Source organism: Coturnix japonica, chromosome Z (genome assembly GCF_001577835.2).
Source record: "Coturnix japonica isolate 7356 chromosome Z, Coturnix japonica 2.1, whole genome shotgun sequence".
Classification (NCBI taxonomy): Eukaryota; Metazoa; Chordata; class Aves; order Galliformes; family Phasianidae; genus Coturnix; species Coturnix japonica.
Window position 1 is genome coordinate 59156308 of NC_029547.1, and position 21128 is coordinate 59177435.

At 38.5% G+C, this 21128-nt stretch overlaps 1 protein-coding gene across 2 annotated transcripts in view; it reads right to left on the reverse strand.

Moving 5' to 3' along the window:
- The window catches only part of SVEP1 (sushi, von Willebrand factor type A, EGF and pentraxin domain containing 1), a 115722-nt gene that overhangs the window by 91065 nt on the left and 3529 nt on the right, over positions 1 to 21128 (reverse strand). For both annotated transcript variants that reach the window (XM_015849872.2, XM_015849871.2), the window contains exons 2-3: positions 6339 to 6594; positions 5020 to 5196 (exon numbers count right to left, since the gene is read on the reverse strand). In XM_015849872.2, coding sequence (XP_015705358.1) covers positions 5020 to 5196; positions 6339 to 6594 — 433 coding nt within the window. The remainder of the gene's footprint in view (positions 1 to 5019; positions 5197 to 6338; positions 6595 to 21128) is intronic.

Genomic DNA, 21128 nt, shown 5'->3' on the forward strand with positions numbered 1-21128 from the left:
TAGTAGGCAGCTGTTACACTTGGAGAAAGGACTCTTCAGGCAAGCTGTTCTGTTTCTAGATAACTCTCACGCCAATTCTTTCCAAACTGTCCAGATTTTGTAAACATTAATTAATGCTTCATTAGACATGTGTGTCTCAACTTCCTTACCCAGCTCTAATCCCAGTGTTCACAGTTTATTGAGTCTAAAATGTTTACTTGCTTTTTTTTCCTTTTTGTGTATCAAGATTTGCAAGTTTACATGGCACAAGGAAACACAACAGCAACCATTTGGCATTTTCCATAATAAAACATTCCTTCTTCAATATGTCAGTTCTTGCTGACTGCAGGTCACAGTAGAGGCCTTTTTTCAGTGGGACCTAAACTAGAACTGGAGAGAATTTTTTCTGATTTAGAAATTAAAAACAAAATAACAGGAAAAGAACCAGAACAAAATCTTACCCTGTTTTAAGATGTAGATTCAATACACGTAAGCATGAATTGGCATTGCCATATGAGACACAAAAAACTAAATTCTAAGACCCAGAAAATCTACAGTTCTATGAACCAAGACAACCCTTCAAATTCAACAGGCATATTCAGCCTGATATTTTAATGTAGTTAGAGATGTACTTTACCCTCTCTTCTCCACAGTCCTTTTCCTACTCTCTTTTCTTGAGCAGTGGATGTAGTCTACCTTGATTTCAGCAAGGCATCTGATACTGTCTCCCACAGCATCCTTATAACAAAGCTGAGGAAGTGTGGGATAGATGAGTGGACAGTGAGGTGGGTCGAGAACTGGCTGACTGGCAGAGCAGAGAGTTGTCATTGGTGGTGCAGAGTCTGGTTGGAGACCTGTAACTAGTGGTGCACCCCAGGGGGGATGGTGCTGGGTCTGATCTTGTTCAACATTTTCATCAGTGACCCTGGTGAGGGGATAGTGGCCACACTGAGCAATTTTGCCGATGATACAAAGTTGGGAAGATTAGCTGACACACCTGAAGGCTGTGCTGCCATTCAGCGAGACCTGGACAGGCTGCAGAGCTGGGCAGTAAGAAACCAGACCAGGTTTAACTAAAGCAAGTGGAGAGTCTTGCACCTAGGGAGGAATAATTGCATGCACCAGTACAGGTTGGGGGATGACCTGCTAGAGGGGAACTCTGCAGAGTGTTTTTTTCTTTTTAACCTAAGAAGCTGTCCAACTCATTATCATTAGATTTTGCTTCACATTCTCAAGAGAAAAAATGCTGGACATCTCACGGAGAAAAAAACTCAAATGAAAACTGGGTCAAAAATCCAAGAAACCATAAAACACAAAATATAATCCCCTACACCCTGCCTTGCTGGAATTACATTCCTTCAAAATTTTCACTCTTTTCGGTGAACATGTTTGGTATTCACACGACTTCACACTCCACTGGAAAGGCTCTTCACAGATCTAATCAATGCACTGTTATGAAGGCAAAACCCTTGGCCTGGTGGCTGCACAGATGATAACTGATACCGCTACACACTCATAAAAACTGCAAAGCTTTGACAGCACTTATAAACACAAATTCTACATTACAATAACAGTACACAAGTAGCAGTCCAAAAATAAACTAAAGATGGAATAACTAGCATAAACTTTAAGTACTCCAGTTGATTGTTCAGCCCTGCCAGCTGTACATAATCTTCATGGATACACTGTGTTGCTAAAATTGTGTCCATGTGTTTAATGAAAGAAACCTTTTCTGATAGCTGTGGTTCTAATTAGGAGGTAAAGATGAGATAAGCATCATTTGTTTTAGTTCCCCTATCATAACTCTACAAGGTCACCCAATCCAACATCCCACTTGCCAGAAAAAAACCTCCTTCGTTGGAGCAATTTGCTGAAAAAAAGTGTGGAAAAGGGCTGTGGAAAAGATTACTTACCTTCCTATGATAGAGAAGATGCAAATGGACATCTGACCATTTGATTTAGCTTTCCATGGAAAAAGTACCTGTCTTTAACAGCTCACCTTTTTATTAACAGAATAGTAAAGAAAACCTTAGGCAGTGGAAGTCATGGACTTACTTTTGCTGACCTCAGTATCTTTTTTTGTCTGTATCTAGCTTGAAAATCAACATTTGTAATGAAGGAAAGGACAAAGAAAGAAAAGGCTTAATGAACAAAAGGTATTTATATACTCTACAATAACGGTCTGGTTATGTTACTGCCCCTAATCTTACTCTGCATCCCCTCTTTTCTCTTAATTGTCACAGACATCCCTGGCTGTATGAGGTTCCTTATGTGTGCCAAAAGGCTTTTGTCTTTTTTCTTATTAAGTAGAGAAGAGCCAGTCTGTTCTACTTTTTGTGGCACATTATCAACAATATTACAAAGAACAGGAGGTATACACTAAAGCCAATTTCTGCTCTCCAGCACAAAACAAGTGGCACCTATTTTACTGCACAGAAGATTTCAAGAGGGTGTTCTCAGGTAATTAGGAAAGTCAAGTAGACTTATGATTTGCAAACAGTTATTTTGGTGTCTCACATTTAAAACCATAAATAACTACAAAATGGTAAGAGACAAAAGCACAAGGCCATAGAGAAAATAACAAAAACAAACAAACAAACAAAAAACAAAAACACAACAAATAACAAAAAACAAAAAAACAAAGTACTCAAAGGAACAGAGTGCAAAAGTAGAACAATTTCCAATTTAAAAATCACTACCGCAATAAGTAAGAATAAGCTAGTACAGCATTGCATGATTAACCAATCAAAAACTTAAACACAGTCCAATTAAAATATGCTCTCTCAACATAAAATCTACAGGAGTCCTCCTGCACATTATATAGTGAAGAAAAGCTAAGAGGCATTAAGATTCCTTGTCCCTTACAAATCCACAGCAATCCTGAGCTAAATCCTCAGTTAAAAAAAAAAAATAAAAAAAAATGGGTTGGAATCCTCTTCTGAATAGAAGATTTCAAAATACGTTATTTTCCCTTTAAAGAACACATTGCTTTTTGTTTCTGCCTTTAAAGATGAGTTGCACTCAGCTCTGGTGAGGCTGCATCTTGAATACTGTGTTAAGTTTAAGGCCCATTACTATAAGAAAGATACCAAGGCCATAGAAGGACCACAAAGCTGGTAAGGGGTCTGGAGCACAATTCTTATGAGGAACAGCTAAGGGAACCAGGATTGTTTAATTGGGAGAAGATATTCAGGGCAGAACTTACTGCACTCTACGACTTGAATGGAGGTTGTGGTAAGGTGGGGTTTGGCCGCTTAGGTAACAGGGAGAAGAAGAGGTGGAATGGCTGCACATTGTGCCAGGGAAAATTAAGGTTGTATATAGGAAAAAATTCTTCTCAGAAAGGGTGGTCAGGCACTACAAGGAACAGGCTGCCCAGGGAGGTGGTTGAGTCACCTACCCTGGAGGTGTTCAAGAAGTATGTAGATGTGATACTAAAGATGTGATACTAATGATACTGTGTGGCTTAGTGGCAATATTGGTGGTAAGTGGACAGCAGGACTAGATGAATTTGGAGGTCTTTTCTAACCTCACTGATTCTGTGATTCTACGATTCCACTGAATTGAGCAGACACATTTAAAAGAACAGGCAGAAATTCTGAGTTTGCTTTGTTCAGTAGGTTACTAGGGCATTCAAACCAAGATGAAGGAAATAGACTGGTATTTCAAGGGAAAAACAAAGATGAGCATTTGATTTTATTTAATAAATAAATAAAAAAAAAAAAGAATGAATGACATCTGGAAATAAATAAAATCCAGTACTGTATCTTTTCTAGGAGTTAAGTGAGGATACAAGGAAGCTCTGCAACTGACATAAAATAACATTCTGATCCAATGTCTCAGTGACCCTACTACATCCCTCTGCTCACCTTACAAACAAAATCCTATCTCAACAGTTTGAGAAAACCTGAATATAATTTCCTACAAACCAAACTTCCCTTTGCTTATAATCACTTCAGTATGTGAATATGTATTTCATCAGTTTATCTTGATTGCATGAAGACTTTCAACTAAATTCATAAACATCTGCAAGAGGAAAATCTATACTGAAACTTGTTATTTATCTGTTTATCTATATTTTTATTAAACAAAGACATCCAGTATGCCACTGAGATGAAACACAACTCCACTGAAGACCAGTGGCTCAGCTTTCCATTGCATTTCCACAGGAAACTGTGTCTATTAATAAAATAAAAACAAAACAAAAAAAAAAACCACAAACCAAACCAAACAAAATAAATAAATTAATAAATAAACCCAATAACCAACGAAAACCAAAGCCCAAAGTCCCCTGTCTAGTAATACAGCCTTTCCTTTTTGCTCTGAACAACTTCACAGGGAATTCACAGAGCCAAATTTCTATGCTTTTTGCCTCCAAGTTTTTACTCTAAAATGCAATAAAGACCTGTAAGCTGCAGGTTTACATCAATTGTAGACTTTGAATATTTCTAGGAGGAATGCTCAAAAAGCAGTTACAAGAACAATCTCAGCAAACTGTGATGGCAAACTTCTACTTAGTGACCAAAATGCCTTCTTCCTCTTTAGTAAATTAGCTTTGATATAAGAGAATTAGAAGATGTTTAATAGACCATAGCATTCACTAATGATTTATTCTGCAAATATCTGCATAGTCAGACACTCTCCAAATAAGAAAAGCCTAAGTAAGTTCAGAAAGTAATCAGTAAATTCATGCCTGGAAATACCAGGAGCTCTGAAATGCAGCATATACAACCTCAGACTCAGTGTGTCTGAATCACAAACTTCTGCTGTTTACCATTTTAAGGGGTGTTGTACTGTGCTAGAAAATTTGCCCTACTCTTACGTTCTCTGTGCATCTCTTTTGGCTGCTGCTCAGGGAAAACAGTGGTTCAGCTTGACAGCTACAACTCTTCTATATCTTTAGCCAGAAACAGTTACCCAAAAGCCACTAATGCTTTCTGACACAGGTTCCTAGTTGTAACTCCAAAAAACTCCCTAGACTGGATTAGCCAAGTACCCAGGGTAAAGAGAGAAACTCAAGAACAGAGACACAAGACTCACCTGTGCATTCATGCTGCAGGCCTTTCCCATAGTATCCTTTTTCACAAATGCACTCAAACTGGCCAGTATGAGTGCCACATTTACAGCTTGCCATGATGTCACAGCAGTTCTCATTCGCCTCACAGAGATATGAACAGTGTGATATATCTTCTTGGATATAACTACCAGAGGGCAGGTCTGAAACAATATCAATTTATCAATTAAAAAGCTCAACCTCAAATCCCTCAAGAGTACCATATAATGTAGTTAGTGTAATGTCACTGCAGAAGTTCTAAGCTCTAGCGATGGTAGCATGAAATAATACCATTGCACACTATATGAAAAAAATCTGTTCTTACTGTGGAAAAATGCCCACTGAAACCAAAGGAGCAAGCAGTCTCAAGTTTTCTCACTTGACTTGATTCTAACACTGCCAGAAGACAGTCTCACTCCATACAGAAACTCCTGAGAAAACTTGTCCTGAGTTTGGTGGCTGCTCTCACTGCCATAAGGAGAGTATTTGGTCATGGAACACACAACTAGTTGGTCACACAAAAAAGACTAAATCTTTCCTTTCGTGCATTCACAAAAGAATTTAACTGGAACAAACAGAACAACAGTAAAACACACTACTTATGTAAAAGTAGCATTCTTTTTAAAAGTAAATACGGCAAATAAATACAGCAGCTAGTCTGACATATGTGCTATGTCCTTCTCAGGCAGCACTGGCTTTCATGCAAAGGTCTACTTGTGTTCTCACTTGCTAAACTTCTGCTTCTCATAACAGAGAAATAAAGTTCAGATTAAAGTAGAGCAAAAAAGGATAAAAGTACCGTACAAAATTCACTTCCCATCTCTTGTTACTGAACATGTTAGGCCATAAAAACAGATTATATTTACCTTTATATGTAGGAATCTAGATTTTTTTCCACAACAAGAAAGTTTTCACTGGTGTGTAAAACATCAAAACTGGGAAGGCTAACCATAAGGTATGCACTGAAGGCCTCTTTTTTACAACCACATAGTTAACTACAAGGTTCATCTTCTCAAACAAAAGGCACAATAGGCCAAGACCATAGACTGTTCTTCCTTGGACAAAATGAAGGATAGGATGGAAGTACAGATATACCAGTGAAAAGAATTAAGGTCACATTTAGTTGATGGTGAGTTAATTCAATTAATAGTTCATCTTTTGCCTGAGGAATGAGTATCTCTACTTGAAAGCTAGAGGGGAAAAAAAAAAGTAAGAAATCTATACTACATGAAATGCAGTTACAAGACAGTACTGGAGATCTTTACATTTAGCCCTATGTTCTCTATAGGACTTCTGAAGTTAATACCTTGATGAAGAGCCCTGCGTGCCAGAGCTTCAAACTCGGTAAAACTGTGAAGAAGGTAACAGTGATCTTCTTTTGGATGGGAAGCCATGTCATTCAGTTCTCGGATATTCCCCTGCCATATCCCAAAGGTGAAGATCTCCACTCCAAATTCACGCAAGGATGCTGCAATGGGTCTTGGGTCTCCACCATTGGAATATCCATCAGTAATGAGAAATATCACCTTTGTGGAATTTCCACGGGCATGTCGCAGTATTTGCTAAAAGAGAAAATGGAAAGTGTTAGCAGACACTGATTTGAATACTGCTTTCCCTACAATTCAGCTCCTTGCAATTGGCTTGTTTAAATCTTTGCAGGCTACTCATAGCAAAGAAAAATCACCTATGAACAGTGATTGTGGTTAGACAATGTTAAATATAAACTTCAGATGGACAAAGGCTACCCTATAACAATTGTGAAATCATGACATGATCTGAAATGAGACACTTTCATACTGATTAGTCAAATCAACCATGCATCAGACAAAAGCAACCATGCATCAGCCTTTTAGCAACTTGGTTCAGTCTGCAGTTTGAATGGACAATATATAGAAAATCTAGTGTGAGAACCTGAGGACAAAAGTTCAGATGCTGCCAAACATCTCAGTGCCACGGGAGTGATGTGGAAGTGTATCAGCTGGCAAGCTCAATGTATTTCTGTTCAACACATGAAAGCCACTTGCTTCCAAACCTGCTAGTTTTGCCACATAGGAAAGTCATAAACTCGTCAAACCATGCCATGAAAGTCTGCTGGAAATGGTGGCACACTCACTCTCATTATCATGGATTTCAGTATGTGGACTACAGACAAATCCTTTATAGTTTGTAAGGGATAACTAAGAGAAGCAATTTTGTTTTTATTAAGGGTTATTTTGCCCAAAAAAGTCACAAAAATATTAGAAAACATTGTAGGGATCAACATATCAACAGTAGTAGAAGAATTGGTCAAAAGTATATATATCTATATGTGTATACAAACAGATATTGGAAAGATCTCTTACACACAACAGCAACTTCTCATGTGAATAACCTGTTAGGCTAAATCTTCCACTGGAAATTTAATCTCTCTGCATACTTCTTCCCACCTTTCCTCTACCACTTCCTTTTTTAAGAACTGAAATCCACTGAATTTCTGGAAAACAAACAGCAACGTCATTCTTTTCTGATACAAAGCAGATAGAAGAGGGTGATTTATACCCAGTAAGCCCACAAGCAATTTAACAGCGTAGATCATCAACAGAGAACAAGTCACAGATCATGTGCACACACATATAAGGGGAAGAAGGAAAAGGTAGTGAAACCAAGGTGATACTGATATGAACAACAGTCCTGAAAATGAAGTGTCTTGGATACCTGATGTAGAATACAAAAATACAATTACTCCTGACGAGGCTTCGTAAGCCTCCCTCTATGTAGAGAAGTTTCAGAAACAGACAAGAACATAAGACTGGTTAGAAACATGTTCTCAAGTCACTGTCAGGCTAAAAAAAATACAAATAAAAAGGAAATATTGTTGGTATATCTACTTCCAAAAGAATAACGAGGTGGGTTGCTTCCCTAAAGGCACCCTCAGCGTGACCCTAGAGGCACTGAGTCTTCATTGCCAGCAAAACTGTACCAGGAAACTTGAGCCTGCAGTAACTGTGATTCTACTGACAGAAAACAAAACCTGCAAAGTGACAATAATAACTAGAGTTTCCTACAACATCATATATTCAGGCGTTGAATATTAAATCAAAGGTCAACAAGCTAACCTGTTACAGAAAGAGAAACCAATTCAACTAAAGACTGAGACTGCACTAATGGTAATTACTCTCCTATTGTGTTTATTTTTAAACAGCAGGCAGAGCACCTTCAAAAATGCTATACTAATATGCTCTGAAACAGAAATCACCCTATGGAGTTACCAGTCTCATGGTCAGACACAGACTTTCAGAGAGTAAGTAAATACGGGACCATCACCGATCTCTTTGGTGAATGTCTGTGGTCACAAAGCAGGTGTTTCTGAAGGTGCATTTTCTCCTTTTTCTGTGAACGTAAATTTACGGAGACAAGAATTTCAAATTGGTAGCACATATATTACCAGTTTATTTCAGTCAGACTGCACCATGCTATGATGAGTAAAACACACATGACAGACCTTCCAATGTCAATGGTAATAGATTTCAAAAATCACGTCATCATATATGATGAATAGTAAGTGTATTTAAGCATCTCTTAGAAATTCCAAAAGCAGGCGTGAACAGAGTTAAGATTCATAACAAATTCCCGAAGTCAGACTTACGAAATAAAACCTGTCTGGATTTCAGATCACAAGGTAGGCCAGTCCAAACAGCCTGCAGAGATTTTACAACATTTTTCACATTTTCCAGGCTAAAATTCAGAAGAATTTGATTTTGATTTGGCAATTCCTTGATTTCAAGTGGATTTCAAAGAGAGAATAACAACGTGTGCCATAAGTCAAAGCAGGAACCATTGGCACTGTGGTCTGAAACCCTGCCAAGAAAGTTTTGCAGTTGGGTTGGATTCTACTGTTGATGGTATGCAAAACCTAGGGGGAATGAAACCATATTTTCTTGCAAACAAAATCCTTTTGCAAACTAAATCCTCTATCCTTCATATTATATAAGTCATAAATGGAAAACCAGAATGAAGTAAAAAACCATAATGAAAAGGATTGGGAAGATAAAGATGGAGAAGACAATATGAACACAAATAGTAAGAAAAAATATAAATGCCTCATTTCAATATGTGTTTTGAAGGAGATGCTCTAAATCAAGCAGAACTGTAGGTGGAGTACATTGTCTTATTTGTAAGTTAGCACAGATAATTAACTTTTTCACTATTAACTGTGCTATTTTAAACTAGAATGTAAGCAACTTAACCTTCTATCAATCTGTTAACTATTCAGGCTGAAATTTTCCACCCAGGATGTTTGTCTTGAGTACAATGTTTGTTTCTGTAAAAATGGCTCTTATTTTTGAAAACACGTTGAGGAAAAACATATGTTCCAAATGCATTTACTCATTTTTTGCAAGTGTAGTGCCTCTCAGAAGAATTAATTTTCAGTCTGCAAGTCTCATAATAAAAAGGTAGGCTTCTACCAGGCCATGGAAAAAAAAGAAAAACAAAAAACAAAAACACTCCATAATCTGAAACTGGTGGAACTGAGTTAAAAAAAAAAAAAAATACAACTTGCAGAGGCTTATGAGACTTTCTGGAGACTGCCAGTGCAATTCTTGGAAGATCCCACACACAAACATCTTGTTCTATCAGAATATCATTTCAACTCATGATTATATCCGAACATGTATCAAAGGGGGCAAAAAGAATGGCCTGGGTTGAAAAGGACAACAAAGATCATCCAGTTTCAATTCCCTTGCACACAGTTGGCCTTTTGGGCTGCAAGTGCACGCTACTGGCTCATGTCCTGCATCTCATCCACCAGGACCCCCACATCCCTCTCCATAGGGGTGCTGTGAAGGGGTTCTTCTCCCAGTTTGTACAAATAACCTGGGACTGCCCCAGCCCAAGTGCAGCACTTTCCACTTTGCCTTGTTGAACAGAACCTTGTTTTGTAAGGAGCTGTCTTTGCAGTTTCATCAATCCCCTTTCAGCACTGTTTCCCTCTGTGCATTGGACAAAATTGCATGAACTCTGCATATGTAAGTAGTGGACAGCATTACACATGGCATTTTTTTTTCACCAAGTCATGCTTATGATAGGTAGCAACCAAATCTCGATACAGGGACATGTCAGTGCAGTCAATAAAGAAGTTAGCTGCTGGACTCTCAGTAGTCTAGCCAAAGCAACACACATCTCAGGAAGGGCCGTTTAACTTCTTATCAGCAAATTAGCAAGAATCTCTGCTCCACAAAACTAGACTGCCTCCAGAAACTGCTACGAAAAGTACACAAATGCTCTGTGTCTTTCCCTTGAGGTTGTAGGTCCCATGAAAAACAGTCTACCAAAGCCCACTTCAAAATATGAAGGTCAGTCCTTAGATGGCTAGTATCAGGAAAATACTGTTTCTGAGGAGAAAATGTTCTTGAGCTATAGGAGTCTGGGATATGAGAAGAAATTAATAACTCATCTGCTCTTTACATCTGAAAGGGCAACTCCTCTGGGACAGCCCTCCTGTCAAAAGCAATCACAAGCAGAGCTGGTAGGTAAGGGGGCATGAAGTTGTTCTGCTGATACCTGAGCTACCCAAATACGTAGGCACCAACAGATGAGAGCAGAGGAACAGAGCACAGGAACTGACAGACAGACAGGATTGCTACACATTGACCCTAGAAATCAAAACAAATCAAGGCTGCTGAACAGTTTGGCCCTTGACTGCTGCAGCTGTAACTCCAGACATGTAATTCCCTCTGTACAACAGCTGAAGAAAAGAACAAGAGAGAGAGACATCAAACATCTGAGGAAAGAAGAAAAAAAAACAAAAAAAACCAAAAACCCAAAAAGAGAGACGTACATCTATTTGTACATCATTTGTATATGTCTGTTGGCCCAGTTAGTGTTTTGCAGCTTTCTGCTAAAGTACAGTGGCACACAGAACACGTCAGTAGCTAACAACCCAAATAACAGCTTGCTGTCACAAACCTTCTACAAAGCCACAGCATTATGCAGTCACCTCAGAGCTGCAGCACCCTGCTTCTTCTCTCTGCTATTTGTGTGGCAAGCAGGGCTACAGAGCTGGAGAATGGTCTGGAGGACAAGAGGCGTGAGGGGCAGCTGCGGCCCCTGGGTTTGCTCAGTCCAGAGCAGAGGAGCTGATGGGAGGCTGCATGGCGGCTGCAGCTCACACAGGAGCTGTGCCAGGGGATGGCTGGGAGAGAGGTGGGCATGGCACAGCTCCCCAGGGCAGGACCCCAATTCCTTCTGTATCCGTTCCAACTTGAGGTATTCTGTGATTTTTTTGCTTCCTTTGACCTCAGCTCACTTTCCTCTATTCCAAAACACCTTTCCTCTCCAGAAAGTCCTTTTGAAAGCTATTTTTTTTTTCCCACAGAAATTTCATCTGTTTTAAAACATCTGTTCACTTTACCCCTCAACTTGCAAGCACACACAAAAATGATGTCATGTATTTACCCAGTCCTCATCAACTTCATGGATGGTATCTACATGAAGCTGTTTGCTGAGTTTAATTTATTTATTCATTTATTTGCCCATGACAAGGCTTTTGGTCCTTTCATAAATTCTATGGTTCTTCAATAAATAAAATTTAAGAACCCATTGAACAGTACTGGGAAGTTACAAGGACTCTGAAATCCTACTTTTTTGGTATGAAGATCCACATATGATTCTGTTTTAACATCAAACAAAACTAAGCACCAGCCATAAATGAAAATAAAGTGCTGAATGAGCAGTTTAATTGAGAACATGGCCCATTTGATCACGACTATAAACTAATAATAAGGGATAAGTGCAAACAAATTAAAACAATGGTCTTGATAATTGCGAGGTAATTCATTGAGCCACTTTTCTGTCAGCTTCTTTGACTATTTTCCTACCTGCTTGCCTGTCTGTACTTTCCTCACAGGACCAATCAGTCAGTTTCAGCAATTCTTGTAGATCTCAAACATAACATTCTTTTCACATTAGCATTACAACCATCTGTATTGCATTCAGTCTCTGTTTAGTGTGTACAAATATCTGGCAGCCTTGACATTTCCTCTGTGCCAGTAACAGCCTTTTAAAATTAAAAAAAATAATGAACTCTTGTGCAATAAAAAGTTATCATACAAAAGTCTGCTCTAGAAATTCACCACTCCAATACAAAATTAAACTCTCGGCAGTAGTGACAAAAACACCTAAAACTCCAGCTTCTGTGCTTCTAATATTGGTATAAAGTTTGCATCCCATGATCATCAACCAAAGACCTATCAGCCACAGTGCCACAGCAACGAGGGTGTCAAGGTTCTTTGTTACTGCCTCAATTACACGTTCTGCATCTAATCCATAAACATTTCATCTTGTGCCTAATCCCTGTCCTTATTCAGTATCTGTCTCTTAAAGAGGATTTTGACCGTAAGGAATTTGCAATTCATATATCAGTCTACAGGGAAACAAACCAAAATGGGTCAATCTGTCTCACTCCACAAACTAAGCCATTGCTAACTGCTAGCATCAGTCAGCCCCAGTATCCTTGCCAGGAGAAGCTTGCCTTAAAAGGTTTAAGTTGGAACCTAGCTTTCAAAATCATATTATCCAAGCATTAATTACACTGCTCTTTGTATACTATGTAGGGAACAACCTAAGGCCTACAAAGTGAATGTTACACAATGTAGGCCAGGAAGATCCATCACTGTACCTCAGAAGTAAAAAAGAAAGCCTTCCATTACTGAGCCGTTTATCTCTGCTGTACCAATAAACCACTTACAATGAATGTGCTATCACCCTAGGAATTAAAGAGAATCTACAAGCCACGGCAAGGGTTCTAAATAGAACTAGACGATCTTTTTCCCAGGGGATCTTTTATTCCCTATAAAATAAATAACAACCAGTTAATAATATCACTAACTCCAGAATAACAAAGTCACAAGTACATTTATATTAAAATGAATAAATTATGTTTTGCTACACAAAGCACTGCATAGATTGGATAATTTGAAATACGGTCTTCATTTCTTAGGGATGGGTTCAGAAAGGAATCTGCATGCCATTCACAAAGGGCAATGGCAGTGCAAAATCCTTCTGTGAAGCTCACTCTGAGTTTCAAGATTCCTCTGCAGGAATTCTACTTGCAGGCAGAAAGTCTAAGCTTGGCAATAAAACTTTATCTATACGAATATTTGGAAAGGGGGGGAAAAAAAAATCAGTACTGAGATCGACTCTGTTGATGGAGTTGAGGCATCTTATCACCATCTCTTTTGGTCATTGTATGCTGCTACTTCCACTGTTCCACTCAGGTTTTATCCTCTTTTTATGTCTTCTCGCCCTTTTCAAGACAATAACTAAAAATGCTCCATGGTTAGAGGTTTTTCTTTCCATTTGTGTCTTTCATCACCTTTTTCTGCACTGCTACATAAACTCCGGAGAATGAGCTGTTATTATACATAAGCAATTATTAGTGGAATTTTCTCTTAATATTCGCCTAGCAGGAACTGCATGCCAAGTTCAGGAAAAAAAACATGCCTAGAGAGTGAATCTGTGCATTTAAATAGTCCTGTAACTAAAAGAAAGTTAAGAAAATAACCAACAAAAATAATATTAAAAAACATATGTCAAATGCATCGGTATTGAGATGGTCTAGTCTTGCATTACATTGACTTCAGTTACAAGTACTTCCATGCTTCAGTAATGGTACTTCAGAAACAATGTATTATCTCTGTAAATTACATTCTCACAATTCATTTCTGCAACAAAATCATGTACACAACCTGTGCATGAAGCTTTCTATCTTCCCTATCCCTTTTCATCCTATCTTCAAATTTCATCTTTTCTTTATGCAATGTTACATTCTCTGTATGTAACCATCTTTCTCCTTCTAATTTTTCCAAATTAAGCGTGATTTCTATGTATTCGAGAAAGAACTTTAGAACATTTTGCCAATAATACAGCGCAAGAATCTTAACTGAGAAAGCAATTCTTTCATATATATTTGTAAAAATGCAGAGCCAGAATCCTCTCAGTAGCAGCATGAGGTGCAAATGTGAAGCTATAGGCACAAACTGGAACAGGAAATTCCACTTAAAGAGGAAAACAGTCCTTATGGGTGGTCAATCACTGGAACAGATTTTCCGGAGAGGCTATAGGGTCCATCCTAGGTTTCATTCAAAAGCCAAATGGACAATGACCTGAGTAATCTGATTTAGTTCCCTTTCTGAGTAGGGAAGCTGGACCAGATGGTCTCCAGAGGTCTGTCCAACCATAACAATTCAGTGATTCTGCGGTTTAGTGATATGAGGAGAATATCTGACTTCCAGTTCTTAGTGTTTATTACTAACCTTATTTACTCCTTTTATGGAATGGATTCTGCCTGTAACATTTGTGTTGCATTTTCAACACTTCACATACTGCTGCACAGTTAAAAAGTGACATTTCATGCATTTTGTACAGTTTTTAAAATGGAGAAATTCCTCTTATCTCAGCAAAACTATTCACTTCAAGACAATCACCACTGCTTTCACAGCCACAGGAGCTACCACATACATACTATTCTGACCTAGATTCAGCTTCACACAAGTGCTGGGACTGTTGACTCTTCTGACTTGAAAATTTAGGTTGTTTGGAATTTCGAGTTCCAAACTAGAAAAAAGATAGTGCACCTACTTTCCAGGAAACAACTAATGCATCATACTGAAGTCTTCTGAATTGCACATTAGAAGACATTATATACACAGCTATTTCCTCAGCTCTTGGTGCCAAATAAATTTTACCAACAAATTGCTTATGAATGTGAACAGCTGCTGAAGGCCTCGTGCACTGCTATGCTGTGTGTTATATTCAAAACACCGTCTTGCTAACAGACCTCAGTTTCATTTGAAACATATAAAATCCTAATTATCCTTCTCTGAGCAACTGCTATTACTAATATAACCAAGATGTTACTTGATTTCCATAGTATGCTCCGATCTTTTGCTAGTAATAAAAACGTTCTTAAATACTTTGCTGAATACATAATTAATCTTCATGTATTTTCAGACCAAGCATCCTCACCACTGTTGACTGGTGCATCTGCCAATTTCATTTTTTTCTTTTTCTTTTTTTTTTTTTCTTTCTGTGCTTGTTTTAAGCATTCATTATTCTAAAAAAGCTGAACAGAGTAATTATTACCAACATGACAAGCACCCTTCATGACCTGTCTCATCTACTGTCAGCTGTCACTGATAAATTATCTTCTGAATATCTTATTTTCTTCCAGGACTGCTGCAATCAAGCAACATGAACATATGGCTATCACTTGTAAGAGCTGTCTCAGCCCAATGGGGTGTGTGGGAGTATTTGGTACAGAAACAGGACATACAACTGGACACCCTGCTTCACTGTTTATGCCTGCTTAACGAATCACATAGTCTAAATGCTCAAGCTTTTTACAGGTTGCCTGCCAGATTCAAGGAAGTTCTTCATCTTCCTGGACAAAGTTACCAGAAAGACTATGAACCAGTTGGAATAACATAATTCCAACACAGTGTTTTGTTTTTAATTGTGTTCACAGAGGAATAGCTCAAAAACTTGAATAGGGCCCTGGTCATGTGAAGAGGCTTTGAGAATTTTAACACTCCAGTCTTGCTGTTTGGGTTTTATGTCAAGTCTTTCTACCAAGAAAGACACTGGGAAAAAGGAGGAAGGACAACAGCAAGGTCAAACAGCAGTTTTGACCAACCCGAACTCTCTGTTAGCAGAACATCCTTCAGATTTTGTTTAGGGCATGTTTTTCATGAGTCAAAGTTTGCTACTGCTGTTAGTTGAAGAGCAACACTGCTCTAATTTCCAAAACTATGATGGTCAGAAAATTCCAAGCCGTAAGCATCCTGTGTTGCATGCAAAATACTCAAATTCCAGTAACGAGTGGAACTAGAGGACAAAGGCAAAAATGTGTCACAGACAGTGCACAGTATATTACAGACAATATTTATGTGGAGGAAGAATCACTAAATATGATACTCTAATATTTTTATTTTGCTGGAAAGGTCTCTTGTAAGGCTGAAGAATTACAAATAAAACAATTACTCTCATTCTGTCCTCTTTAAAACTATGACTGTACTTCCCAGTTTGAAGAACAGATTATTCTGGGTACATTCAACCTGTGGCCCAGAACAGTTCACAATGTGGCCACCCCCTGACCCACAGCATCATGATGGCAGCTCCTCCTTCTGAGTGGATCAGCCTGGCCTTGTGCAGGCACTCATTACCCAGCAACAAACATTAGTGTACTACCAACCCGACCTGGCCTAAAACCAGGGCACAGGGAAGGCACAGTGTTGTGCCAACTCATGTGATGGGAAATCAGTTAACACATTTTGATACAATGGATGAACATAGTCCTGTGAACAGGAAAAAAACAAAAAAAAAAAACAACAAAAAAACATGCAGCCATGCTTTCCTTTGTGATAAAGGAATTTCAGGTCAGGTTTCAATTTAAAAAATATATTTATTTATTTATTTAAATGCCCGTGACTCCAATTTCAGTCTGCCTAAATACATGACCAGCATATTTTCAAACAGAATGTATAGATGTACAGTCAGATAATTCAACTAAAAATTCTGCTTTCATAATCCCCTTCTTATCAGAGAAAAATATCTATCACACCTTGTTCACTTCATTGATTTTGGCAGTATGTTCATTGGGGAACAACTGTTTTTTGAAGGGTGAAGCACAGGAAAAATAAAATTTCATCAAAAATTTCCAATGAACACCTTGAGAGCTCACTAAGAATTGCAGCTACTGCCACTGAACCAGACTTATGCATTAGTGTCACAAATACAAGGTCACATATCACACTAGATGAGAGCACAGTGAGTCAGTGAGTGGTGCATTTCAGCAGTGGCAACAGTGACAGTGGTTACCTCCGCCAGTGCAGACTGGTACAAACATGGCACTGATGATGAAAATGCGGAATTGATGGTGATGTCTATGCTGGAAAATAGTACTTTGTAGATGAGAACCTGCTCTATTAAAAAGCATTACTGTGCTCTCTGTAACTCTTGTAGTTTCCCAAGAAATAAATAAGAGGCATTACTTTCATAGCAACCCATGTATATGTGGCCCATGACAATCCCTCCTCACTCAAAGCTGCCCAGGAAAACCAAAAAGTTTGACACCTGTGAATTACTCAGTGATGCTCCTGGTTTGGCTTTGTGTCTCTGGGGGAAACAACACGAAGTAACATATTTCTCTGTGAAGATGCTAGCCTTAAGCAATGAGGATCAGAGGTACTGAACCACTCGGGCAAAGGCTCAGAGAGAGGGGGGCAGAAAATGGTTTTCTCAGGAAAAATTAACTCTATTCTTGAAACACTTAACAAAAAAAATAACCCCACAAACTGTAGTGGTGAGAAATTTATTTCATTGTCTTCTACTTCTGCTACGTATCTATAAGACCTGAGTTTATGGCTATTGCAGCGTTTCCCACTTTCTGCATTACACTGGGAAATGGCTAAAGGCTTTATGATACTGACAATAATAGTGACTTTTAAAAGAGGCTCATCTCAGCAAATAAGCAACACATCAGATATTGGTGCACCTTTCTCTCTTTGCAACTCCAAACCTCAGGAAACACAGACAACTGGAAACTAGTAAAAATTGATGCACTTTCCTTTGAACTTCAAAATCTGCACAGAGTGTATGGTTTAGACTACACCTCACACAGCTTCAAAGTAATTATTTCTGCTGCCTATAACCACGAACATATTTGAGTATCGCTGGCCAAACCCACAGCAGTGCAACAAGCAGTAAATCATATGCCACAACAACCATCTCAAAATAAAAGAAAGAAACTGCACCTTCTGGTTCTTTTGCGGACTAGTTTGCCATTCTCAGAGAAAACTGGATAAACACATTTCTAGGCAAAAGCTGTACAAAAATGTAAAGATGGATGGTAACTTAAGTATTAAAGAGCTGACATTTTCAAACCATGACAACCAATTCTTTAAAAAGCAACAAAAAACTGGAGAACACTCAATAGTATTTTCTGCTTTTCAACAGAATTACCAAACCTATTGCTTCTAGGGACACTGAAGGAAAAAGAAGATGAATAATAACGGAAAGGAACCTAGCAGCTCACTTCAGTTCTGAATCTGGAGCTACATTGTCAGTCTAGACATCTGCAGCACCCTACACTCAGTGGAGAGAAAGTGGCTGGAATAAAGATCTTGACCTAGAACTGCCATAGAGAGGTGCGGTGCATGGGAAGAGTCAGTCTCTATAGGGACAGAAGACCTCAGACTTGAGGTGCTGGAGTCTGCCTGAAGGCAAGCTAAATCTCTTCTACACCTTACATCAATCAATTTAGTTTTTTCTGCTGCTCTGATAAGTCAAAATAGTATCCAGCAATTCCTTCAGATCCTGCAGTGTGCCTTTAAGATATATACTTAATATTTTAAAAACTAAAATTACTCTTAACTTAAAAGGAAGATAATAAATTGCTAATGTGCAAAATATCAAATGCAAGATGATTCTGGGAGCAAAAGCAGACCAATTTCAGACCAAAGTTCTCCATCAGAGAAAACAGTCACTCCATTTAATCCTGTATATGTTGCACATAAAACTTTCTGCCAGTCCTGGCCAATAAGCCAGAGAAAAAAAAAAAGAATTACTTCATAAATTTTTAAGGTATCCTTACTTCAGCTAGGTTCAATAGCAGTGAACCATGTGTGGATGTGTACGTTGCCTCTGACCCTGCTTCATTAGTCTTACTGGCAAAACCTACATGAAACTGCAGTGTGCACAACTACTTTTCACAACTACCACAATGATTAAAGAGTGGAGTTAGAGCTGACACTAACTATGGCTGACAGGAACTCCACTCTCAATTTGCTCAGTAGCTGTTAACAACCAGCTCTGGTAACCAAAGAGGTAAACCAGGTTGACTTCTGTTTTCTTAAAACACAAACTGTAAGGCTGTAAAACCCATGAGAACTGTAAAACCCATGGAGACCCACTCCTGTCAAACAGTCCGTCAGCTCCATCTGACTAATGCTTTCATCCGATATGTGGAGAACAGTGCCATAAGGCAGACTGGATCTCCTGCTCTCTCATTACTAGCTGCTGATTTTGCAGAGGTCATGGGAATTTAAATCCATAAACTCATTTCTGGTAAACAAGCAACATACATGACTATAAACGCTAATCTTCTCAATGTAATGATGCAACTTCATTATTATAACTATTATTTTTAAATAAAAATCGATGATCTAACAGAAGACTGCATCTGACATATTGGCTGGCCATTTATCATGCTCCCTCAAGATCAGGTTAGATACAAAAGTCAGATTTTATATGTACAGACAAGAGACAGTCAGAAATAGAAAATGTGTCAGATGAGTCTGTAGGTGTTGTGACAGACCTTCCACTTACACATACCACCAGCTTCAGGGGTGTGAAGCTGAACTTCAAAAAAAAACAAAACACAACAAACACACAGGGCTTTTGCTTAATTAACAATTACCATAAGAACAGAGAACAACTCCCAAAGCCTTCAGGAGGGACTGCTTTGCCAAGCTGTTTAGAACAACTAGCTTGTCTGTTTAGGTTGGGCTATGACTTTCTTAATTCTGACTTAAGCTCAAGAGCACTGCAACCTACAGATTCCTAGTTCGGTACTGAAAAACAAGAATTCCTATTTCCAGTTACATTGTAAGACAGAATATAGCCTGTCTTTTTAGAAACAGCACTTATTTTGTCAACAAGCTGCTACATGGAGTTGTTTAAATTTCTATTTTCATCTTTTTTGAATTCATAACAATCAGTGCAGTTTCAGGACATATGAACTGTTCATCTATAACAATGGAACACTATTCTGCTAGCACGTATGTGACTGTGACTATGGTTAGTCTTGTCTGTTCAGCACTGGGGATGCATCATTAATTCCTACTCCAGTACGAGCAGTCCCTCATTTCTATTTCATAATTAATCAGGCAAAAAACACACACTGCTCCCAAAGGTGCTAAGGGTGCTGCTGGCAGTGATTACCTCTCAAGACCAAAACCTCCAACTGAAACACTATTTCATCTAATCCTGGAGCATGCTGAGATTTTGGAATAGAGAGTGCCAGGCACCTGGAAAACTCAGCACTTTATTCCATCAAGTTATCTTCATTTTAGACGTATTCCCTGAAAGACAAGAGCAGCACTTCCTCAAGCCTACTTTCCTCAGTTCTGTTTCAGCTATTCTGAAACGGAGTTCTATTGCAACAGCTCTACAGACTTCCAATATGCAGTACATAATGTGCATAACATTCACTGCACGTAGGTTGTACTGCCCTATCAACAAAAACTGGACCAGTTTCCTGCCCTTACACTATTTCTATTTATGTATGCATTAGTGGAAGGACTGCCGCACAAGTTCGTAACTCCAAGTTAACATCTCTAAATAACTGCTGCATTTTGTTATTAATAAGAATTTTCTACAGAACTCTACATCTGTACTTCCTAGTACAATCTAAATGTTTTTAGACATGCAATCTGAAAAAAATATAGTAACTTTGGCAAGCCACAGCACTGATGTTCTTTGAAGGGAGTTCGGTGGATCTTAGCAGTTTTGAATGACTCCATGTTGTTACTCTTTCCCCATTTATCATGCATACGTACATACTGTCAAATAAGCTTACACTTTCACCCAAGCTACAGCTTTTTGCTGTAGGTGAGGACTGTATCATCAGTTTCAGGAAGCCAAGACATACAAACAAGCATCTCCCACAGAGTTGTTACTTAACTCCAACCTCACAAAGTAGAGCTTATGCTGCGTCAAAGTAGATGTCACCTCATCATCTATTTTCAGGAACTGGATACAAGGGTTTTGACTGGTACTCTCCGAAGGTGTGGTTCTGTTACCTAGTTTCCTCTGTACATGCCTCACATGCTAAAAGTGAAGCTAAAGCCAGAAAGCTGTAAAGCTGAAGAGCAGTAATCAAATGATAAGAAGTTACAGCATCTGAAGGTTAGCCAGGAGGTCAACAAACTTTACAAGTTAATAGTAAAGTCTAACTATATTTCTTACAGATAACTAAATTTTAAGAGTAAAATTGTAATTATAATGAAGCTCTTAGATGAACCAAAGATAAAGCACATTTTTATTTTTATTTTATTTA